At 41.4% G+C, this 25,934-nt stretch overlaps 1 protein-coding gene across 4 annotated transcripts in view; it reads left to right on the plus strand.

Annotated features, from left to right (window-relative positions):
• The first annotated feature begins 1,001 nt into the window (after window positions 1-1,001).
• The window catches only part of LOC124864652 (zinc finger protein GLIS2-like), a 32,251-nt gene continuing 7,318 nt past the window's right edge, over window positions 1,002-25,934 (plus strand). For 2 of the 4 annotated variants that reach the window (XM_047359513.1, XM_047359515.1), the window contains exons 1-3: window positions 1,002-1,791; window positions 16,772-16,899; window positions 25,226-25,412. In XM_047359513.1, coding sequence (XP_047215469.1) covers window positions 25,250-25,412 — 163 coding nt within the window. In that variant the 5' untranslated portion in view covers window positions 1,002-1,791; window positions 16,772-16,899; window positions 25,226-25,249. The remainder of the gene's footprint in view (window positions 1,792-16,771; window positions 16,900-25,225; window positions 25,413-25,934) is intronic. The other 2 variants (XM_047359514.1, XM_047359516.1) reach the window with 2 other exon arrangements.

Consider the following 25,934-nt stretch of genomic DNA (forward strand, 5'->3'; position numbering starts at 1 on the left):
TTACATCAGGTACACATTTATGAAGCCAAAATAGCCAGAATTGTACCCCAACATAAACCCTGTATGTGATAAATGTTTGTCATATGTTTTTTTGTTTAATAAAAAGACCACAGGGATTAATGGATGGACTTAAATAAAAGACACCCCTGGAAGAAAGTAGGTTTCGGGCTGCAGGGGACATGAGTCTAAAGCCACAATGGAATGGTTTTAGAACAAAGCCTATGTAACAATGGCTTAATCAAAGTCCAGACCTAAATCCAATTGATAATCTGTGGGAGGAAATACAAACTGCTGTCCTTGAACACTCTTCATCCAGTCTGATCTAACTTTAGCATTTTTGCAAAGAGGAATGGGCCAAAATTTCAGGCTGTAGATGTGCAAAGCTGACAGACATACTCCAAAAGAGTTGCAACTGTAATCCAAGCAAAAGCTGTTCTACAAAGTATTGACTCGGGTGGGCTGAATACAAACAAAAAGTCACACTTTCAGGTGTTTATTTGTAAAATATTTTGTCTCCACTTGACAAAACGTGAAAATGTGGTGTATGACAACGTTTTAAAAGCTCTGTACCAGAGCAGATGTAAAATGGCTCTAACTGGGTTCTTTGCTGCACTTGAGGATGTGAAGAACGCCCACATGTGCCTTGTAAGAACCGAAAAAACATTATTTCTAATCAAAAGAGAAAGTGTACAGCTTTAATACCCGTTTCTTATGCTTTTACTTCATGCAAAGTCTTGTCACTCATATGAACTTTTTTGTCTTATGTAATGCAGATTTAATTGCTTTTGCGCAGGCTTCTGGTAAGAGGAGGTGACGAAGCTCAACACTAATGTGTACACACATTACAACATTGAAAAATGCGGGTTTTGCTTTTTGAGGACCGGCTGAACGTGAGGACAGACACACAGACGTGGTCATAGAGAGGAGGGGGATACTTGGAGGAAAGCCGGGGGCCGGGGACTGCCCATGATGGATGGGCGGAGCAGTAAGCATGCGCTGAGGTGGCAGGCTCTGGGCTGGTCCTGACGGGCTGGCTGCTGGGCTCCGGGCGGATGTCTGTGTGCGTCAAACGGCGGTGGGGGATAACTACCATCAACACTCAGCGTCTCCAAAGGAAAACGCTTAGAGGAGACGCGGGGCGCTAAAAAATAAATCTGACTGACCTAACGCTGGCATCTGGAAAAACACCGACAAGAGAAGGGAGACGATCTTCCCACATTCAGCCCCACACCCCGTCGCGAACCCGCCCTGTCTTTTTCCTGTCGACCACTTCGTGCCATCCCTCCGGTCCGACCACCCCATAGGAAACCCCTGTTAGACCAGCGTTGCCATTAAACGATGGGCTTTGAATCTGGAAAGAAATCCTCCCTGCGCTTTTGATAGACAGCACAACCAGTGCTTTTCATTTTCAGGCTATGGATTCGGGTGTTTACACTTTTTGACGGGTTTCCAGCTGTAACATAAGATGCGCAACATCACCCTGTCATTCCTTAGTTCGGCTGTAATTTAAACAACCGGCTGTCTCATACGCCGAGTTTGAGCTTTTATGTGATTTATTTCTTCAAGCTTGAAAACCACCCCGACAATGGTCTTAGAACAGACCGCCTCATTGAACACTTGGTAATACTCTCTGAAGACCTGTCATCCGGATATTTCGATTCCACTGGGAAGAAACGCCACAACTGACAAGGAGTTCGGTCCTGTAAAGACTTGGGAAGTTCTTGCTCCGTAGGGAGACGTGGATTGGACCGGAGACATCTCGGCAACATCCACGGGGTTTTCGCTGTAAAGGTAAGCCAGGACCGACCCTTTCCTGCGTGTCACTTGTGCATGTTGCGCTCACTGTCCACGCTGAGAAAAAGCACGAGTTTAAACAGGGCAGTGACCTATTTTTCAGCACCGACGTACCCCGCCTGGAGTGCTTCATACTGTCATTTCAAAGGCCGCTGTTTGCAAACGCGCCTCTGCCAGAGATGGGCGTATCAGTGCCTCTTTCAACATTAGGCCAGCCTTTTTCCAAATGTACACATCCTCCCCTTCCACCAGAACCCATGAGAGACTTCTTCAGAGCAGTCACAAAATCTGACCATTGTAGTCTATGGTGGAGCTCATCGCATGCATCCTGGCCAGCTGTTGGGAGAGATACAGCCTCCTGCTGAGCTCCCTGATGCTTGTCACAACATCTGAGAGAGTTCAACCTCTAACGATGATTTAAGCTAGTAATATATTGGTAAACAACGTGTTATTGTCAAGGGCTTGATATAAAACCATGCTGGAGCCTCATATTCACATTTTAAAGCTCAAATTTAGTTTCAAGTAATTCGGAGCCTCTAATATGTTTTCTTCTAGGATTGTACTGTCTGACCTGCTGATCTGACCAGCTTCTCTCTACCCATCATGATCTGCCACCACCAGCTCAAAAGCCATGCTGCGCTTGGAAATAAATAGAGGGGGAATGACACTTTATTGTCCCAATTAGAAATTTTTATGCCACCAAACTTGCTGGGAAATTGTATGGCTTCAAGTCTTCTTAAGTACAACATGGTTTGCAAAACCATAATCCTATATTGAGCTAAGATAGACATGCATTTGCAACATTTCTTAAATCCAACTCAAATTCAGCTTAATTAAAAAAACAAACATAAGAAAAAAATTCGAGTTTGTTTTCTCTTGTTGTATGAAATATTATAAGGATTTGGGCGATTAGGATTAACTGGCTCCTGTGCAAAATTCATTTAGTCTTTACTTTCCTTCTAAGCTGTCGGACCTTCTTGTAATTCTTTAAAGTGAATCTATGGGCACTTTGTTGTTTGATGTTTGCAGCGTTTTGTTACAAATTTGATTGGGATTTATGGGGTGCAGAGGATTTTACAAGCATTACTTTACAAGCAAATGTGCATTTTGTGGCTAGTCAATGTTAGCCAGCCATTCTCTTTATTTAGCCCAAAAAAATCTATATTGATGATTGATTTTTTTTTCCCCTAATCACATTTTTTATCAGCTTCTTCTATGTAGCTTGTACTTTTTCTATGAGTTCCCAGTTGAAAATCCAACAAGGATAACCCCTAAAGTCAGAAATTCCAATTGGCAATGGCAGAGGATGGATAACAGCTTCGAGTGTGGCCTCCAATATTGCTGCCACACTTCTAGAATGTAGTTGCAGGTATTTAGTATTTATATAGTATTTATTAGCACTTCTGATTGTTTTTACCACATTGAACTAAAGGTGCAACCAGTGCTGTACAACATCCATTTGTGAACATGTTCCTTCAGTGTGTGAACCCATAAAATGCATTGAAATAGATTGTTATCGGATTTTATTGCCATAGTGATTAGCACAACAGTTAACAAATTCCATTACCTTTTCTACTTTTAACAAGAAGGGGCTAAACACCTGTGTGATGTCCTTCCCAGATCCGACCTCCAACTCATGAGACAAATCAAACACACTGTTTTGCTACTCTACAAAGAGCAAAATGCGAAGAGGTGAATCACTCTTTGCCAATAGATCATGTTAAACATTCTTGACTTTTTTAAATTACCATGATACCTTGAAACCATTGTATTTTTACCAAAGGTTATCATTTTAACCCATTTCTTATAAGTATATTTTGTCTAGTATGACTGGATCCAATTGATGAACTCTTTGTCATCACTGTTCAGCAGAGCTCCAAGCTAGATGAGGCAGCCCAGGGGGGCATGGATGAGCAAAGAATGAGAGGCCTAGATAAAGATCTATTTTCCTCCAATTAAGCAATTCCTCTGTCCCTATGCCTAATTGTGTGGCGCACTGGGAATCAGTTTTACAATAGACCTTCTCCCAATTGGCTGCCTCCCATGGGTCTATTGTTCAGATGTTCAGGAGATGCCAGGGGAGAGAGCTGAGCACTGCCAAGGCAAATCTAACAAGGCCTGTGATGAAGGAAAATAAGGCCCGATCATTAAAAGAGTCACAATGAACATCGGGGAACGTAGGGGAGATGAAATTAAGAATGATTCTAATATTTCCAAGGTGAGTGTAGGGTACGTTTGATGCAGATATGTGTGGGCTCATGAAATATCAGTCTACTGGATCCATCCTATAGAAGAGGAGCAGTAAAAGAAATTGAATTCCACTTTGCTACCCGCCTTGGAAGTCCTTTTTGTTTTATCCTGAAACCTCCTGTGAACTGTTAACAGAGGAGATCCTCACATCCACAGCGCTGCTCTGGGCATTGTTTATCTAATCAGATGATGAACAGTTCAGCTGCAGGTCAACCATAACATTAATTCAAGAGAAAGTATGGGGCCAGACATAGAGACATCCAAAACCACAGGTTACACAGTGGACACTGCTCACTCTAAACTTCACTGATAAACCAGATGTCCACTGAGTACCAGCTGTGCATCTTTGTCTACAATCAAGGATGTGTGTGTATATCTTTGCTGACAGCTATTACCTATGCACATTTTCTTGTGCTAAGTTCATACTTGACCACATGTAGACCAGGTCTCTGTCCAGTCCTATCTCCACCCTACCAGCTGAAGTTGGGTTCTGCTGGAGGTCTGTTGGAAAGGGAGTTAATGCTCTAGTAGGAGAATTTAATCACTAAACCTCATGCATTAGTGGATCAAGGCTTTCCACCATGTCAGTCCCTGAACATCAAACCACAGACGTTGCAATCAACCCCCTTCCGTAATTTTCCATCTGCCTATACACTGCGCCCCATGCTACAACTGTATGACATCATTCAGCTGGGGTCCAAAGCTGTAAAGGGGAGAACAGCTGTTTTTTTGGTGGAAAAGGGTGGAGCCTCAGGGTATTTTCCTACTTTAGAGAGCAAGAGGTGTGCAGTAAAGAGAAGATGGGAAACCCAATGCACATGGGTTTAATGTATCTAATTTCGCACTGCTGGATCACAACCAAGTTATGAGTAGAGCTTCAAAATAACACTAACTAAAACATGCTGTTCAAAACTTAAAAAAGCCCTAAACAGAACAAAAAGTGTCAACAAAAATGACTCCGTTACCCCACTGCTCTTGTTCATTTAATTGAAAAGTATGTGAAGAACCCCTTGGTGCAGGTGTTTCAAGTAGCCTGGAGAGATGCTCTTGTGGTGGATCAAGTCCGTTTTTAGAGAACTACAGGGTAGTCCTGTTGAAAGACCCAGTCATCACCACACAGATGAAGGATCCTCAATCAAGAGGAATGCCCACTGCAACATCTCCACATAGCCAGCCATGGTTTGATGCCCCCTGCACAACCTAAATATCCACTGTTCTATTGAAGGACATTCCACAGAAACTCTTTGTCTTTTCTTTCTTACTTTCATCATTGGTGGTAACTTGCAAATTTAAAATAGCCACAGTTGTTGCATGGGAGGTGATGTGGCCTTTGAAGACATTTGTTCTTTAAGCTGTTCTCCTGTAGATTTGGTCCTATGGTTTTTGGGCAGCAGGCAGCATCAGTAAGCCTTTACCTTGAGTCAAGGATCTGCCTGTGTTTTCATAAACAGCCCGTCGGATCCTCCAATTCAGCAAAGGCAAAATTATTTTTCACCCCTAATCCTCAGTATCTTTTAAGAAGGCAATAAGGAGCGTTTTGAGGTCCTTGCCTGTGAATCTTAATAATTATGTCACTTTCAAAGACAGAAAGACATTTTGCCTTTGCTGTCAGGGATCATGAAAATGTGACTGCCAGATTTATGTTCAGATTGGGAGTTTTCAAGGCTAAAGTCTTTTGTTTGGCTGATGAACAGCCTGTTTGGGATTTAATATCATTTTCAATTTGTGGATGTGCTTTGCCTTTTGTTCCGGTTTCTTTTTTTTTTTTGCCTTTTCAAGCTCAACTTACAACCTTGTCTTGGTCCACGAGCATGAAACTTCAATACTTTAATAACTTCCCCAGCATTTAGGTTTTGATCAGGACTGCACAGACATTTCACACAGTGCACTGTATGGCCACAGCATGTTTGCTGGTCATTCAGAACAGATGTGGACATTACAATCGGTGAGCGAGTTGTTAAGTTGTTCAAACTTGCAAAGCCACTTTGAGTGCTTGAATTCATATTGCAGCGGGGTGCCATGGCTGCTCTGGATTAAGCTAAAAGGCAACTGAGCAGCAGGGGAGGAAGGATTATGGTGGTCAGTGAATGAGGCAGCATGCTGTGAAAACGAGGCACCTGCATATACACTTGCAGCAAGCGCCACAGGGATGCACAATGTCTTATTTTAGATACCCATGGCAGCGATGGATTTCTTGTGATCTTACATAAAAACAGTTATTGATAATAAGATAAAAGGTTTGCAACTACACTGCAACAGCAGTTTGGGTAGATGGAACTCCACATCAGAATTCACTACAAACTGGTTGACTAGAGTTCGTAAGAGATCAAGCACCGTGTTTCCAGATGATGCCAAAGAGGTCTGAAGCTTAGTATGTATTGTTTGGAGTCACTATGCTTGTGCTTAAGCCTGGTTTACCTGGCATCATTTTTATGTCGATTTTTTACCCGATCTTCCCCTTTCAACACACCTCGATCATCGTGATGGCTCTTAAGATAATGTTTTTGGATATTCCTGCTGTGTGCGCTGTGTTAAGAGTGATGTAGTCTCCTCGGAAGGACCTCAAATCAGGGATATGTAATATGTTGGATTGTCTTGGCCCGATATCCTAATGTGGTTGGTCTTCCCCGAGGACAAACGAGCACGCTACACAGCCTATCGAATGTGATGTATAGTCATTTAGAAAGCGAGGTGACAAACACGGAGAGGAGTTACTCTGAACTCACATTTGATCTCGAGAGGGTTTGCAAGATTTCCCATCTGAAATCTGAATGTTTGTGAGTGCAATCTGTTCGTATGTGGTGTGTTGTGCTTGCCGTGTGGCTGTACACCACACACTGTAGAGCCAAACCTGGTATGATTTTTTATTGTCAAGTGTGGAGAAAATCAGCCGACAATTTTAAAATCTTGCCGGGTGAACCTGGCATTACTTTAAAGATTTACTATGTTGCCAAGCCTTTGCTGGAACCTCATCTGAGCTCTGTCATTGCAAATTGCAATGGCATTACAAATCGAAACACCAAAAACCTAAATTCTAACAGTGTCAGTGTGACTCAACTAAAATTCACCTGAGGCAGATGATGATTCAAGCTGAATAGAAGGTAATAGTGCAAATAACACTCAATGGCTCTTAATATCACTGTTTGTCCTGTAATTGCTTTTTTGTATAATTATTGCCATTTGCCACTGGAGAGACAAAGTCGTCCTTTGGTGGGTTATATGATGTGTTCATGGGGTGATGGTCAAATTTTTGGACCCATACATTTAAAAATAGACAACGGATGCAGGACAGGGCTTGACTCATTCTAACTTGGAAGCTAAAAGACACCAGTGCATACCTCCTTGTCGCCTAGCTGGCGTGGCTCACACACCGTGCATTTTTCTCCAGTTAAACTGTAACCACTAATCACCTCACAGCCTCGTTGTTTCCTCTCAGAGCAGACAGTTCCAGGGTCCCCATGGTGGTTCAAAAGGGCTGCACTCTTTCTCTTTACCTGTGTGGGACGTCGCAAATGAATGCAGGGATCTTGCTCTTACTAGCAAAGATTAGGAATCAGTTCATTAGCTTCAAGTCTGCCGAGCTGCATTTCCAAAATAAACACAGACAACTCAGTGCTCGAGTCCAAGTACCCCACCCAGCCTCTTCTCATTTTCTGTAAAGTGCCTTCTGCACTCCCAGCTCAACGATTCTCTCATAACAGAATTTCAGCCTGCAGACGTCTTTAGACAATATGCAGAACATGTCTGGCACAACCTGCTCTTGATGAGGATCAGATAAAGTAAAAAAGACCAAAAATAAGAAATAAAAGCATAACTTTAGTGTGAAGGAGCTGACAGAGAAGTATGTTTTTGGTTAGTCTCTCCAGAACCTCGCAAATGTTCCACCCCTTGGACCTTTTCAGTTTTGGCATTGGCAACATCCCATAGTCAGTACTGTAGGATGCGAGTACGGCTTCAAGCTGCTGTCAGACTGTCAAACACATTGTCCTCTGGTTGCTGCTTTACCTTTTCCACTTTTGTTACAAAAAATGTCAACATAATTTAAGTGGATTTTATGTGGTTGACCAAATACAAAGAAGATCATAATTGTAAAGAAAGAAATACAAATCTGAAAAGTGTGACGTACATTTGACCACCATTTGCTGCAATTACAACTTAATTTTGTTTGGGGTATGTCTCTACACACAGGAGACGATGTTTTTGTCCATTCCTCTTCACTCAAGCTCAGTCAGCTTAGATGGAGACCATCTGTGAACATCAATTTTGCAATCTTGACACCGATTCTATAATTGAATTAAGCGTTGGCTTTGACTAGGCCTCTCTAACACATGAATATACTATGATCTAAACCATTCCTTTGTAGCTCTGGCTGTATGTTTAGGATTTGTTTTCCTGCTGGAAGGTGAACCTCCCCCAGATTCTTAAGTTGTTTGCAGCCTTAAACCCATTTAATCCAGGATAGTCATGCATTTTGTTCCATCAAATATAAGCACCATGATGCTGCAACCACCATGTTTCACTGTGGCGATGTGGCATTCAGAGTAATGTGCTTTTTTTAATTGTTTAGAACCTGGAAAATGAATTATACTCCATTTTGTTTTAGTCCATTAAACAAAATCCCAATAAAATACATTGAGGTTTGTAGTTGTAATATGACAAGATGTGAAAGTTCAAGGGGAATGAAAACTGGCAGCAGAAATAGATATAGATTTACTGATTTTATATGTTTTAAAAGCTTGAGCCCAAAACCGCATTTTCAGCAAAAACACAGCTGGTTTGCATTATTATTTAATCGCTTGGTTAACTCCCTGGATTCTCGTGTATACCCTAAATAGTTTCGTGGCAAAACAGTATGGCTAAAGTATGTATGTGCGTGATTACTTGTTCGAAGAGAAGAGAAAGGGAGGAGTCAGATGAGAGGGGCTCTGTCTGTAAACACAAGTAAGGAATTACTCACTGGAAGGCAGAGAAGGGGAGTGGGATTGATGGTAGGACTTTTTTTTGTAGAAAGGGGGATGAGGGAGAGATGGGCGAGGTATTTTGGAGATTCGAATAAGGATCAAGTCTGGGCCTGGGCCCTGGCTCTCTGTCTGGGCACATCCAGTCCTGTCAGCTTGCTTCCAGACTTTGCCCCCTTCTTTTTCTCTCTTTTCCTTCATCCCCAACTCAAAGGCTCCATATCCCCACCTCTATTTTACTCCCTTAAATTTTTTCTCTTTCCATATGCCCCCCCGCCCTGCTGCTTCATAAACAACGGGTAAATTATATAAGAGGTTGTCCATTCTATAGATGCTGTAAAAACGGGGAAGAAGTGAAAATAAAAATAAAAAAGCCTGGCCTGTGAGTGTTTACTTTCTCTGTGGTGGTTCGGAGATGTTTCCAGCACTAATTTATTTCATATGTACTGAAGTTTGTTTGAGAAGTAGCCTTATGTAATTTAGAAAGATTTTAAGTTTGAGGTTGCATTTTGCGACATGTTCTGGTCTAAGATGCTCTAAGAAGCAGCCTCGCTGTTTTGATTTTGGTTGCTAAAGGTATAGTTGAAACCAGATATGTACACACATGCTCTATAACCTGTTTTTTTCTCACTGTCTGACATTAATCTGACTAAACCATTCCTGTTTTAGGTCAGTTAGGATTACCTAAATTATATCCAATTGCTAAAGGCCATAATATTAAGAGAGAGAATGTTTTAGAGAGTTTTTTTTCCTAAATATCAGAGGTTTACTGATACTAAAATTATTTTGCATTTAAGGATTTTCTGAAAGTCCAAATGATGTCATGGCTGTGTAGGCTTCTGATTGGATAATTCACAACATTTCAGTTATTCTGTCTGACTTTTAATGCAACCCCTCAAACACAGTGCTTCTTGTTCCACATCATGGAAATCAGGTCAAATGTCAGAGGAGTTGTGGACCACCTTGGATAAAATTTCCAGATAGCTGAAGGTGCCACATCCATCTGTAAAAACAATTGTATGAACAGCATAAATTGTATAAACTGCAAAATGTGCTTACTAACCCCAGAACAAAAGTGAAATACCTTGTGGAATTGCTTTGCAAATGTACTTGGTGAAAAATACCTTTATTTTGGAGACTGCAGTCTGGTGAATGTAACTTTGACATGTTTGTCCATAATGACCATCAGTACATTTATTAGTAAAAGTGGGAAGCTTGCCAGCCGGGCATCACCATCCTTACTGTGAAGTATGGTGGTGGCAGAATCATGCTGTGTGGATGTTTTGCTAAGTGAGGGATTGGTGCAGGTCACAGAACAGTTGGAATCACAAAGAAAGAACATTAGGTGGAAATGGGGTTAGATTCAAAATGGTCAAGGTTTTGGAGTGCAATAATAAAGCTATGATCTCAAGCACAAAGAAAATTTTAACTGAAAAGGTGTGTGCAAGAGTAAGGCAGCCTACACACCTGATTCGCTTACACCAGTTCGGTCTGGAGGTATCAGCGTGTAAATCAGCTTAAATATTGTTTGCTTTTATCTTAAAACTGTTCTTGTTTGAGTCTGAATTAATGATCTTAGGATAGAGTTTGGGCATTTTCCTGACCTTTATCACATTTATTAGGTCTTGATGATTCACTGAGCTATTATCAGGAATCAGCCCCAGATTCTTCTGCTTGCTCGTTTCCAGGAGATCACACAAATTGGAAGTGTCAACAAATTTAAATCAAGAGTCTAAGAGGTGCTCTGTTTTCCAGCATTACACTCAGACCAAGTCTGTCGCCATCTCAGCCATCCCCCATCTGTCGCTTTGCATATGTCTCCTCCCTGCTCTCTTTTTGCTGTTTCTCTCTTTTGGATGGAGCCATAAAAGACGAAAGCTGCAGGGTGGAACTTGTCACTTAGTGGAGCCAGAATACAGGAATACAGTGAGATGGGAATAAAGAAGACGGACGGAGACAAAGAGAAGAAAGAGGGGGAAAAAATGACTGTCAGACTGACTTTGCCCCTTTGCTGGTGGTGGAGGTGAGGCGACACAAGGGAGAGGGTTTCTCAGAGGAAACGGGCGTTACGGTTAAGTTGGACAAATCTGAGGAGTAAAAGACAACATGGGCTTTGTGCGTAAATGTGTGATCACATGACAGAGACATAGGGCACAAACTAAGACAATATATGGGGCACACCCAAGTGTAAAGCAGCAGCAGGAGTCTTGGCTTCATATCACTTACTAAAAGCACACATCTAACATCTACTCTGCTAATTGCTCTCTTCAGTTTTTGTTAGGGAAGCTGAAGCGCTGCCCTGTTCCTCCTCCTATGTACACATAGGAGGAACAACTTTGCAAAATTCAAACTCCTTGAACTTTTTCACATTTTGGTATGATACAACTCCAACCTTTAATGCATTTTTAGAGAGGCTTTTCTGTAATAGACAAACACAAAGTAGTGCTAGATTTTTTGTAAATAGAGGGATAGGCAATATTAGTCATCTTTAGTTTTTTTTTGTAGCAATCAACGCTTTGCATAACTTTGTGGTTCCACAGATAAATATCTGGAGAAAAATATCAAAAAAGCATCTGACTTTAACCAAATAAAATCAATTTACATTAAGAAGCGCAACATTTTTGGAGATACAAGGGTGCTGCAGAGGCAATAGGCTACCTCAGATTGATCTGTCTGTCTAGCTCTCATTTTCAAATACATTACTATTCATTGATGCTCTCAGGCAACCAATCTTTAAAATAACTCAAACAGAAAAACTAACCGTCTCAACTATAAATTCTGTTCTTAGAGTTTGCAAAAGGTTATTAGAGGTTGCCAACACCAACTCTTATCATGTAATGTTCTTACAATAATTGCCCATCTCTACCTTAAAACAGTGGTGGCAGTCATTCAGTCTTCAACAGAGATTGGAGGTTCGGGTGGAGGTGCAGGAATTCACTGAAAGTTTTTGAACGATCAATGAAGAGTATAAAACTATAAACACATTATTTGTGTTTTGAAAAGGATGAAAACCCAGATAAAAAGTGCTTGAATTTTGCTGGAATCTGATTTTGTGGCTGATGAAAGTGGCCTTCCAAAATCCAGAGTGGAAAAAAGCTGAAAAGTTGAAACCCTGCAATGATGAGGTTCACCACCTCAAGCCTCGCCTCAGCCTCCCGGAGGCCGTGTTGCATAAACCTGCAGCTGAGATCATATTACCGAAGCTATTGAATAAAGAAGACCTGCTTCCCAGAGATTTCCCTGTGCTCCCTGGCTTTATTGAGTTGGAGACAGAAGGAAAACGGCTCGGGTCGGCGTGTCAGTGTGAAAGGGGTTTGTTTCTCATGTGTATGTGGTGCCATAATATCCCCATCCAGGAAATGACTGGGAGACAGACTTGGCCCCTCCCAAAGCGGGAGCGGTACCACAGTATTCTGAACTGGCCTGAACTCCACAGAACACAGTCAATTCTGGTGAATCAGTTTGGATATTAACTGTATTCTGAGGGCTGCACAGTCAGTTTGATCTACTGCATGTTCTTAAGTCATAACCTTTAAAGCTAAAAACTTGACTTAGGTTTTTGGAAGTTGCCCGCAGAGATTTTGTATGTTTGCCCTGAGTGAAGATTCAGGCAGGTGCCCGTGCTTTGCATTCCTGACCTGACCTTAGGCTCATTTCTGTTTCTTTTATAAATTCTGCAAAGTGTGATTGCATAGAACTGTGATAAACGTCCCTGCACATGTGCTCCAAACTGTTTCAAATAAAACGGCATAAGCTCATTTAAAGGTCTGTGATCTGGCATTTAACCTCCTTTAAATGCATTTTCTATGATAAGATTACTCTTTGAATGGACACACCTCCACTGTTAAAAGAATGTGGCAGACTGCTGTATACACATACTGTGCTAACACATGTTATTTGCCCTGCCCCAGCAAAGTAATGTGGAGAAAAGGAAGTTTTTCTTTGAGGAAGGTGCCACCTCCATAAATATTTTTTATCAGTCAGTGACCGTGTTCAGTGTGGGAGTATCAGAGAGGTGTCACTTCCAAAATCCACTATCAGCAATTACCGTAAAATAGACACAGCTGGTTTGTGAGCAAATGAGACTGAGTTTCTGTCTCAAGTCTTTTGAAGACTATAACTGGTTTAGTAAATTATGTAGAGCTCCATCTATCTTCCTATGCTCTCTGACCAGCTTCCCTGTCAGATAAGAGCATCCCCTCAGCATGATGCTGCCATTATCATGTTACACCAAGGGGATAGTATGTTCACTTGTAGGCCAGAATGTTTTATTTGGTCTTATCTTACCAGAACAACTTCTTCCACGTGTTTATGGTGTCCCCTACATGGGCAGTACTAAGGGCTGAGCAATTAACCAAATATATTATTCAGTCTTTATTTTTGGCTCAGAGCAATCACAAAAACAATGCATTTGTTTAACAATTTTTGTTTTATATATATATATTTTTGGCATATTTTTGGCTTTGCAACAACACTCTTATTTTGAAATGTTCTTTGATTGATGTGTGCTTCTGCTTCCTTTTGAAGCTAAAGAAATGCTGCTAACTTAACAATTTTGGCAGTATATTTAGCACTTTCTTTCAACAACAACTTCCAAATTTGTGGAGTGCACAACTCTATTAACTTGACAGATTATTCCACCTGAGGTGTGCCCCACCAAAGTAATGTAGAGAAGATTTCTTTCTTTGAGGAAGGTGCAGATTTAAATGTTACTTGAATTTCCTGTGGCAATAATGCTAATATGGTGTGAGTCAGCAGGAATGACAGTGTTCAGTGTGGGAGTAGCTGAGAGCTGTCACTTCCGAAATCCAGTGCCAACAGTCCCAGCAAAACAGGCACAGCTGGTTTGTGGGCCGATAAGAGGACCGAGAGCTGAGATGTTGTGCTGTTTGATCATCGAGAGTCGTATTCTTTCCAAAGCTCCTTCCGGAACATTTAAGGTGATTTACAACAATCCCACACACTGAACCACTTGAACACAAAACAAAGTCAGGTTTGCCAGAAAGTTAGTTCTAAAGCAGCAGTACAAACTATAAACTTTTTATTTCGGTACTTTTTACCAGATCTCCCACTTCGAGCTTGCACAGCTTCAGACTGTTTTCTTCTTTTTCACACTGGCTTCGGTCCCTCTTTTCTCTCGCCTCCCATCGTTTCCCCTCCTGTTGCTTTCCTGCCGAGCGTGGTGTGAAAACGCCCCTGCTTGGCCGGTGAGCCAACTCCAGACCCTGAGATTGCATGTAAGAGTCGCAGGATTGCATCACTACCAAGGGAGGGAGAGCCCCCAGGATTTGATTGAGATGCAGAGGGGGGGGGGCATGATAGACATGGTGGGAAAGAGGAATATAGCCTGAGAAAGTCAAGAGGGAGCAGAGATGAAGCAGGTTTTTGTTTACATGGAAGTGTGGGAGACCAGAGATGAAAGATGAGTGAGAGTTGGAGAGAATGCATTCACCGCTGGAGATAGAGAGGCCCAGCAGCGTTACTGGAGGTTAAAGTCAGGCAGGTTGGGGATGGTAATCAGGACCTCTTCGTCTCTCCTTTCCCTATGTTCATTGTATCTTGCCGTTTGCCACTCTAAAAACCTTTGATGTTGTGAAATGCCCCACGTTATTGTAACATTACTCACCACTCTTCAAAGCCCCTGTTACCACTGTGCCGCATCTATTTTGTGATGACACAATTACACAGTTCAGTTCCTTTATTGGGGTATGTCTCCCCCTGCTTTGCACACATCACAAAACTGATTATCCATAAATTCTTTGCAAAATAGCTCAAGATCAGTCAAATAGAATGGTGTCTCTGGGACATCTATTGTGGGGTTTTGCCAGAGAGTCTCAACTATGTCCAGACCTTGGCTGGCACGTGCTAACAAATAAAAATACTTTGATCTAAACGACTGAATTGTTGCTCTAGCTGTTAAGGGTTGTTGTCCCGGTGAAGGTTCACCCTCGAATCTTTTTCTGATTTCTTCCAGGATTGCTCTGTGTTTAGTTCTCATCAACTCTGACCAGCTTCCCTCACCCTTCTGAAAAAAGCATCCCCTCAGCATGATGCTGCCACCACCTTGTGTCATAGTGAGGGTGGTGTTTTCAGAGTGTTCGTTTTCCCACCAAACATGGCATTTTGCATGTAGAGCACTTCCTTTTACAAATTTGCCACATTGCCTATAGATGCTATTATATTTTTTAGTGTTATTGACAAGATGTGAAAAAGTTTAAGGTGTATGAATATTTTTGCGAGGCACTGTAGATTTAGTTGTATCATGAAGGCCATCTAATCAGACCAGAGGCTGAAAACATGTAACCACACAAGTCCTTTCAGTCTCTACTTATGGTGGACAGTATATTAGCTTTGAAGGGCAGAGAGACAAGCAAATTGTCTGTGGCTATGGGAGTTTTCCCTGTGCAGCCATGTTTTTCGGCTTAATCTGCCTTTCCTATTAATTTGTTCTGTCAAAACATCTCAGAAGAACGTTTTAGTGGAGCACTGATTTCATTGTAATCATGTTCTTTCCTGAGAGCACAGTGTTCTTCTTCCAATGAACTGAAGAATTAAAAAGAATGCAAGGCTGCCATCATACTGTTGCATATCTGCCTTGTGTTTCGTTAGCGGAAAAAGATAAGTGGTTTTAACTAAATGATGATCCAGCATCGCTTTTCTACATACCTGGTGCTGTAGCAGAAAATTCTAAGACATGAACAATGCAACTTAGACATACCATATGTACAGCACCCATGCACTACTCCTTTGAAATTTACACAAGTGCTAGTCATATGTTGCAGCAGTGACCTGAAGATAACATTACTAATTACTTGCTGTGCTATGCAGAACCTTTGTCTGCATTTAAATTAAATCACCTCGGCATGCTGAAGGCTTGAAGTAGCTCCACTGACAGTGAAGTAGTAATTATTTCACTGCTCCGAAGCATTCAAAGTCTTTATAATGAGCGTTGAACTTTGAGCTCCAGATGGTCAGATAATAATGTCATCTTATCTTTTTTCTTTTGGGTTTTCCCTCTTAGGGGTCGCCACAGCAAGTAAATTGTCTCCATCTAACCCTATCTTCTGCATCTTCTACTCTCACACCTACTACCTTCATGTCCTCTTTCACTCCATCCATAAATCTCCTCCGTGACCCCCAAAATAACAGTGTCAGAGACTGGCGATCCCCTAAAAATACATAACATTTTTACACTCTATATTTATTTATGAAATATAGAGTATAGAGCTAAATATTATGTATTTTTAAATAAATTTATTTTTTAAAAATAACATTTGATTATTTATTTTATCTTATATGGTTTAATGGGACATTTCATGGTACATTTATTTATTTCATGGGACATTCCCATGTATTTATTTCATGATAAATCTATTTATCTCTTTTGGCCCTCCATATACCTTGGCGTTCACATCACGATTCTGAAAAGCATCTTGCGACCCCCCACTTGGTGTCTTTCTTTGCAGGTAGTCTCACTCAGATAAAGACCTGTTGGAACATATTTAAAAACTCATACAAAACAAGACTTCCTAAAATACAGTGTCACAATACTTTCTTTTAGTGTTAGACCTCAGATGATTTTATTTAGTTGCACTGTTAATGTGGAACCTAAAATAATTTAATTCCTGAAGTTTATTTGCCTGTTATGAAAATTTTGTCAGCAGACATTTTGTTTTATTATTCAATAACACTGAAATACAGCTAGACCAATTGAACACATTATAAAGGCAGTTAGCTTAAACATGCTCTCTTCCTTTTTCTTGCTGCAGTCTCCCTTTGACAACAAACCGCAGGTGCGACCCGCCCTCCTCGTTCGGCTGCTCCCTCCCTCCTGGTACCTTCTCTGCCTTCTGCCTGGAATTCCTCCGTGTCTGAAAGCTCTGGCTGGAGGCCATCGGTAGCTCACTCAGAAGCTTCCTGTTGCACTTTCTCCTTACTTTACTAAACCTAGCCCTCCTTTTTTTCTTCTTTTCCTCACTTTTTCTCCACCTGATCCTTGTTTTGCCCCCATATGCTTCATTTTGGTAATTTATTCCTGTTTTCCTTACATTTTCCTCAAATAACTAGTTGCAGTTTTGAACTGTATTAATTCACACTTCTGCCTGCCTGTTTTTCTCTGTATTGCAGCCCTTTTGAGTCTAGCACTCAACCTGTTTTCCCTTAGCCCTTCCCTGGGGGCTGCATGCATTCTGCTATTACATAATACAGTCTAAGTTCAGTGTGCTTGCAACATGGTTCAAAAAGGAAGGTTAGAGGTTTAAATTAACAACATGAACAGGATAAAAATCTTTAATACCCAATTAAGTTTCTTAGAAAGTGTATAAATAACAAAAATTCATATAATGCACTAGTAAAGGGATTCTGGTAGGGAAAATGAGATGAGAAAAAATAACGCAAACATAGCCACAGATGTGAGTTAAATATAAAAATATAGAAATGAGGGGGAAAAAAGAAAATGAGAATGAGAGGCTTAAAGAAGGAGTGGAAACGGAGGTTTCCTGTCTGAGGAGGAGGCTGAATAAGGATGACAAAAGCCAGATAAAAAACCCTCTCAGCTGTCTGTGTTTGTGTGTATGCTGGGTTATGCATGAGAGAAGAAAGATGTGGGTGGGTTTATACGCCAGCAAAGGTGTGGTCCTTGGCGGCTGTTACCTCAACACACGTCAGTAATGACACGAGAGAGTTTAAGAGTGACTTCATATGGGTCTGATTTAATAAAGAACAGAAATATGCTTCATTGTCTCACAGTGGAGAAATTTAGGTGTTTCAGCAGCAATGTAAAAGGCAAGTGGAAGCATACAGGTGCTCACAAATATAAAAAGAAATCAAAAAGTAGGAGAAGACTGTACAGTAAAGGAAGAAACATGTAAATCATTCAGTATTAAGGTAAATCGTTTAGTTTTTACATTGATTTAATATAGATATGAAGAGTGGTACATCTTTAGGTTTCTAATGAATCTACAAGAAAAGATCTGTAAATCACAAATATTTCAGATATTTGTACCTATTAGCTTGTTTGGATTAAATTGCACATGTAGAACCCAGTTGTAAGAGGCCAGAAGTCATAACTTACCCATGCCCCAGTCATTTATCTCTTACCTTATCCCTCCACCTGTTGCTGGGGTTACCAGCAGGTCTAGACATGGTAAATTCCAGGTTTTTACATATTACTGCAAAAACCACAGAATTACAGAACCTTTGTTTGGTCACATTGAAAGATAGGAGTCCCTTTCCTTTGAAGTCCATTCTTTAACCCTCTAAGTGCTGCTATTGACAATGTGGATCATGTTGTCATGCCTTGAACCGTGTTTAGGAATAAAAGGTTCTGCTCTACATTGATTTAGGTCATACTCAACTTAAGGGAGTTTCTCTGTTCAGATCAGGCCTGTTTCCACTACAGAACCCTTTTCCTTTCCAGGGCAGCCTTTGGATTTTCACGGGAAATACCAGGGTCCTTACAAATTACCTGGGTAGAAACTGACCCCGTTTTCGAGGTAATACTTAGAAAATACTTACTTTGGAAAAATTCCTGGTATTACCAGAAATTTTTCGGTTAGAGGGAGAGCACAAAGCATTTTGAATTGTTTGACATTTTATTTATATTATACTTAAGTCAAATTAGTCAGATACCCATAGCAATATAGCACATATTTTCTGCTTACTTCAACTCTAAAGGTAAATTTTTATCCTGTGAAAGATAGGGAAAAAAATATAGTCAGTCAGTCAGTCAGTCAGTCATTTTTTACTGCTTATTCCATAGTGGGTCGCGGGGGAGCTGGTGCCTATCTCCAGCAGTCTATGGGCGAGAGGCGGGGTACACCCTGGACAGGTCGCCAGTCCATCGCAGGGCAACACACAAACAACCATGCACACACTCATTCATACACCTAAGGGCAATTTAGAGTGACCAATTAACCTAACAGGCATGTCTTTGGAAAAAAAATATATTTTAACAAAATTTCAAAACACTCCTCTCATAAGTTTTCTTTCAGAGATCAATAGCTGCAATAATAATTCTTTTCAGAAACAGTTTCCTTTTAAAGTTCGGAGATTTTTTAACTATTTAGTGTTGTGACTGTGAGGCTCAATCATACCGATTTGAGCTGTCAACTACTTTTACCGTCCGTCACACCTTGAAATATGTGACACTTGAAAGATTTGAAGAAAGAAAGAAAGCAATCAGGCTAAGAAGACTTTTTGTGCTTTTATAGTGTCGCTTAGCTCAGTAGGCCTCTGTGCGTGTGTGAAAATGAAAAATGGAAGAATTAGAGCAAGCGCGCAAAGAGCCCTGGGGAGAGATGGCTTAGCTCCTACAGACCACCTCCCAGGGTCCCAGCAGGAGGGAGATTAAGTTACAGCCAATCTCAGAGGGGGCCGCACAAAATCTGTACACATACACATTCTTTCACTCTCTTAAATACCGCTAGGAAAATAAAATATTGCACAATATGATTTTATACCCTTAAGCAAATTCACATTATAGTTTATAGTTGTATCCTCTAATCCAGAGGGAGCTGAAACCCAGCCCTCTCTTCAGATCAGATCAGGTGAAAGATCAGGCAGTCAGAGCCTGTTCAACCTTGATCCATGTGCTTTTAGCCCCAGAACACAGAGGTGTTGAAACACGCAGCCAGCCCTGTGTTTGACCTGATGCCCCTCTGCACAGCCTCAGTCATTAACCCTCCAAACTTTCATCTATCTTTGAAACTAACTTACCCTCTAATGCACACACAGACTCAAGTCTCTTCAAAGGGACTTGTGTTTACAATTTGGGACTCAGGTCGGAAAGATTTATACGGGGAGATGGATGATAAAGCTTGCTAAAGATGACATACAAACCTCCCTTTTAAGAATCTTCCTCCACCACTTCCTCCTCACTCTCATATATCCTCAATGCGGCCCCTGCGAGCTTCCCTCCTCTCCTTCCTCCCACTCAGCTGCAGTAGTCGGTGTTTACTTTGCTAGAGGTTGAGAGAGGGCCCATGGAGGGACAATGCTGCCTTTCAGAGATGCTGTCGACCCCACGGCCCAGCGAGGAAGTCTGCATGGGGGCTAGCCAACGCCCCTTCCTCAAACTTCACAACCACCCACTGCAAAGCTTTCAATACACACACACACATTTCTGACAAGCATGCAAGGACAGAATGACATAATCCTCCCCTGCCTGCATCACTCCCACTCTCTACTGCACGGTCTTATTTGTTACACTCTGCTCAACAATCTCCTTCTCAGTGGATGTGGCTGTTTCAAAGATTTAGCCAAAATCCCATAAATCCAATCCAAGATCCACACATATTGGGTCACTTCCGAGACCGTTTCTGCTAATTCTCCACCAGGAAACTGTTATGAGGATCTGCAGAGGTGAAATACAACCATGGTGACTGATTCATGAGGTTTGGTTGAGGTCATCTCTGCTGTGGATGATTAGAACTAAAACATCTTGCCAAGACAAGCGGAGAAAAAGTTAATATTATTATTCCTGTATTATAATGATTAGTTTTTTTTAAATAGTTTTGCAAAAGTATTTGTGAAATTTCAAAGGTGAGAGGTAGAATTTTCAGTTGGGTGTGTATTCCAGGGGAATATGAGTGAATATTTGTACTCGCACTCCTCGTCTTCGGGGACTGGGTCGTGAGGACAGCAGACTCAGTAGAGACGCCCAGACTTCCCTCTCCCCATACACCTCCTTCAGCTCCTCCTAGGGGAGCCCAAGGCGTTCCCAGGCCGGTTGAGAGACATAGTCCGTCCAGCATGTCCTGGGCTGTCCCTGGGCCTGTGAATATTTGTTTGTTGCATAAATTACATTGCAGAATGCAGACACTGCACATCACTATTGAACACATGATCCCCCCTGTGAAATATGGTGGTGGCAGCATCATGCTATGGGGATGCATTTCATCAGCAGGGATGGGGAAGCTGGTTACATGCTGGAATTTCCAGGAAGAAGCCATTATAAGCTGCAAAAGACTGAGAATGTGGCAGAGGTTCACCTTCCAGCAGGACATAATGACCCTAAACATGCAACCTTAGAAACAATGAAATGGTTTAGATCGAACCATATTCAGGTGTTAGAATGGCCCATTCCAAGTCCAGACCTAAATCCAACAGAAAAACCGTGTTAAGAATTGAAAATTGTTGTTCAATGCTTGTTCAGCTCTGTCTGACTGAGCTTGTGTTATGTTGCTGAAATGTTCGTCCCTAGATTTCCAAAGAGTCACAGCGTAACTGCAGGATAATGTGGTTCAGGAGAGCTAAATCCAGTTGCACAGCACAGCTTTTAAATTGAGATTTGTGAAAGCATATATCATTTTTGTTAAACTTCACATCCATATACTCCTGTGGCTGTGAAGCGCTAAACACAACTGTGCAAAGAATTATTGTACAGTAGGTAAGTGTTTACTTTACTAGGCTTGAATTTGTCTACAAAAAGTTTAATTACCAAGCAAATGGTAAATATTTAAATTTTCAAGGAGATTATAGACATTGTTTTTTATTAAAGCAACCAAATAAAATCTTTAAAATCCCAAAATATGGGGCTAAAAAATACAAAAGAGTGAAACTGCACAGCTTGTGTAGAAGGAACTGGTTACATTCACCAGACCTAAGATGGCAATCCTGTCAAACTGAGCCTTGTTGTTGCTGTCATGTATTACGTTAGGCACATTATATTCACTGATCTGTAAGGGCATCAAAACAATGGAATCTCTGGTCAGACATGTTAACTTGAAACAGTGTCTGACTGTTGTGTTTATATTGTAGCACTTTGAGATTAAGAAATGGAAAGTTAGGTACAAATTCAATCATTTATTATTATCCTTATTATTATTATTGACTGAAGGTACTTTAAATACACCACACTGTGCTTTTCTCATGTGTTTGTCTGTAAAATCCACAATATTTAGATTTCATGCATGTGAAGAACACGAGTGTCTATTTTTGCTGTAGAATGTAACTGATAGCAGCACAATACAGCTCAGTGCACATATACACCCTGCTCCTCTGTTTGCACCTGTACGTGTGCATTGTCATTGTCTTATCTTTGGTCGACTGGGTCCCCCCCTCAGCTACATGTATGGATATACACGTGCAAGCTGTGGCCATCGCGCTTGTTGGGAGTGTGAACCTGCTAACCTCCATGCTCCATGCCTCCCAGACACAAGGCCGTCTCATGTGGCTGCCGGCCAGTTGCTCTCAAAGCCCACCATTCACTGCAAACTGTAGCCTATATGAGTCTGTGTCAGTGTTTGTATAAATGAGAGAGGAAGGACAGATGAATTTGTGAAATTATGGTGAGATTAATTACTTCCGTGCATGTGTGTATTTGTGTATTGACATGGAGGGAGTTGAGTGCCTGTCTTAGTTGTCTACAGCTGTAGGGCTGTATACCTGTTTATTGCTTTGTTGTGATGAGGCAAAATGCTTTGAGGAGATGTGTCCATGTTTGTTTGGTGAGAGTGAGCAATGAACCCTAAAGCACTGCCTTGTGTGGAGTTTTGGCTTTAAATCAACATTACAGCACTAGTACGGCCAAGATGCGTTGTTCGAGAACAGAATCATATTTATTTTCAATGTGGTAAAACAGTGGGGCCCTAAATCATGGGATTTATCCTTACGATATCACGTTTAATTTAGTAAATGGCTGCTGCTCATATATCCTTGTAAAAGTATTCATATCTCTTAAAATGTTCACATTTTGTTATGTTTAAAGCACAAACTTTTGTATGTATTTTATTGGATTTTTAGGTGATAGACCAACACAAAGTTGGTCTATCACATTTTAAAACACTTGTTTCTAAAAAATTTGTTACAAATTGAAACGGGAAATGTTTGGTGCATTTTCCTTATTTATTAATTTTCATATTTGTTTGCATTTGAGCCCCGAGTCAGTATATTTTACAGAACCACCAATTCTTTTGGGATATGACTCTTTGCACAACTAAATACTGACATTTTTACTTCTCCTTCTTTGATAACCTCGCTTAACCTCTACCCTAGTTTTAGTTTTTATAACCGGTTTCTATCCATTATCCAGTCTATCCATTAGCAAACATGGATAGACTTCCCCTAAATCCATAGGTGATGCCCTATTTGAATCAGGCCAATATTTTGTTTGCTTGCTATAGGAAAAAGCGTCTCAAATGCCACTTCTGGACCTGCTTGACAAGAGAAGAGCATGGTAGTTGAAAAATCTGTCTCCAACTTGTTTTCATGTAACCAAAGAAAGTCAGTATATTTTACAGAACAACAAATTCTTTTGGGATATGTCTCTTTGCACAACTAAATACTGAAATTTTTACTTTTCCTTTTTTGCTAAACTCGCTTAACATCTACCCTAGTTTTAGTTTTTATAACCGGTTTCTTTATGGTGGTGGTGGCAGCATCATGCTGTGGGTTTATTTTTTCTGATCAGAGCTGATGGGAAGATGGTGGGGGCTGAAGAAAGGCCTCCCCATAACATGATGCTGCCACCACCATGTTTCACTGTACAGATGATATGTTCAAGGTGATATGCATCTCTGTTTTGCATGTAGACCAAAACGTTCAATTTTGGTCTCATCTGGCCTTTTTTCACATTTGTACAATGTCCACTTCACCAAAATTTAAAATAAAATACATTGAAGATTGTGGTTGTAACATGACAAAATGTGAAAGTACAAATTAATGTTAGAAAGACACTCTTACATGTCCTGTGGATGAGGAAGAGGACAATTAGAGTCCCAAATAACAGCGAAGCCTAGGGCTGGGTCCAGAGGTCAGTGTTTAGAGCAGGGAGGAGATGAACTGAGCGGGTACAGCTGGAGCTGAAGGCCTGAGGGGTTGGCGACAGGTCTCAAAGGTCCACAAAGTTTGAAGGTCCACACACTGTTGGCGGTGGAGGTGTGGGTTAGGATGGGTTATGCTGGTGGGTGCGACAGGGTGTAAAGGCCAGAAACTGGCCAAGGGGTGAGGTGAAAAAGGCCCAGCGGAGGGGGCGACCATCTGGATCAGATTGTAGAAATTCCTCAGGAAGAGTGTGTGAGTAAAGGTCAGGATGGAAAAAAGGAAGGGAGTCACTGAGCTCTCACCGTGTGTATGTGTGTTTATTTTTCTTTGGCTTACTTAGTGTTTCAGCTTATAATTGTGGTTGGTTTGCCATTGTTGGAGAGTGCTCCCTGGTTGTGGAATGTGAGATACTTTTTTAACAAAGTCCATGCGGGAAAAGCAGCAGGTGTGAGAACCTGCCCTCTGCTGACTGATGGTTATAGTCCTGGGTTGTTGTATTTCTTTGCATGTGTGGTTACTGACAAGCAAAATGTATTTTTCTTTCATTAGTTACAATGGCTGTATTCACACTTGCCACTTTTGGTCCGCTTTAAACGGACCAGAGTTTGTTTCCCTCCTTGGTCCGGACCACACAACCGGACCGAGACCCACGTTTTGAGGTGGTCTCAGTCCACTTCCAAACGGACTCTGGTGCGGTTCGCTTATGGTCTGAATACAAACCGGCCCCGATCCGAACCAACTACAAAAAGCGTACGTCTCTTTGGACATAAAAAGCCACCGTAGCAAAGGTGTGTGTTGTAAGGTAATCATACCTGATAAGCTGTGTGTTGCTTAGCAACGCTACTGCCTTGTTGTGGGACAAGGCACGTAGAGAACGTCGGCGTTCAGCACGCATTCTCCGACGGGGTTCCAACATTATAAATGGAACGTCTTAAAGTCTGTGTTGAATGAGCTGAACTTCAGTCTCACAATAATATTGCAGCTGTAATAACGGCATAAATATGCAGAACAGAGGTGCTGCACGCAGCACGTCTACAGATGTTTTCCTCAATTTCCGGGTCTGTTCTCTGTCCCGCCCCCGTCATTTCTGTCCAATGGGAACAATGATGGTCACCCACGTGGCTTTGTTTACAAGTAATAATTCACTTGCAAAAAGTACAACTTGAAAATAAACCGCACCAAATGAAAAAAATAAAGTTCGCTTTTGGTCCGGACCAAACAAGCGGACCAAAGGACTTTTCTGCTGTGAATACAACCTAAAAGGTCCTAAAGATAAAGATGAAAGATGTCCAGAGCCTTGCAAAAGTATTCATTAACTTTCTCTCACAAAACACAAGCCTTACAAGATAACACATAAGTGAAAGGAAAATAATAGATGGTTTCCAAACTATTTTAGACATAAAAATCTGAAATGTGTAATGTGCAAGTCTGACTCCCTATCTCTGTCCCCGTTTTTGCAGTTGGGAGGTCAGCGGGTTGCAGCCATGCTTTCACTGGACGAGCCCCTGGACCTGAAACTCCCTCGGCGGGTAAACGGGAAGGACAGGGGAGCACAGTCTCCTCACCACAAGCAGGTTCGCCAGCTGCATATGACGGACGATGGGACAGCAATTATAGAACCGGCTTCACCTGCATCTCCACACTCAGGTAGGTGTAACAAGGCGAGGCTAGAAGCACTAATGATTCTGCTAGCTTGTTTATAAGCCACCTATACATAAAACCGATGTGAGTAACTAGCAGCAGTTAAAGGAGGTTTCAGTCTATGCTTGTCATTATTCTGTAATGTCCAACAACACATGGATAGTGAAAACAGCAGAATGAGGAAAGGTGATCTTATATGAACATTATATATGACGTCCCTCAATTTAAGCTTATTGCAGCTTAAGATAGCCAAGACAATGTCAGCTATAAACCAGGGGTTGGCAGGGGTTGATCCTCGAAGGTCAATGTCCTTCTTGTTTTAAACGTTGCCCCGATTCAATTCGGCTGACATAAGAAACTGCATCATTAGCAGGCTCGTGTACGACTTGGTGACAGGCTGATTACGTGATTTCTGCACCAGATTCATAATGCAGATTGCACTGAACTCATGCAGACGCAAACAGCTCTGTTCATTCAAAATCTTAAGCAATAACTCAGCCACTAATGTAGATAAATATACATTAGCAA

The sequence above is a fragment of the Girardinichthys multiradiatus genome, chromosome Y (assembly GCF_021462225.1).
Source record: "Girardinichthys multiradiatus isolate DD_20200921_A chromosome Y, DD_fGirMul_XY1, whole genome shotgun sequence".
NCBI classification, from domain to species: Eukaryota; Metazoa; Chordata; class Actinopteri; order Cyprinodontiformes; family Goodeidae; genus Girardinichthys; species Girardinichthys multiradiatus.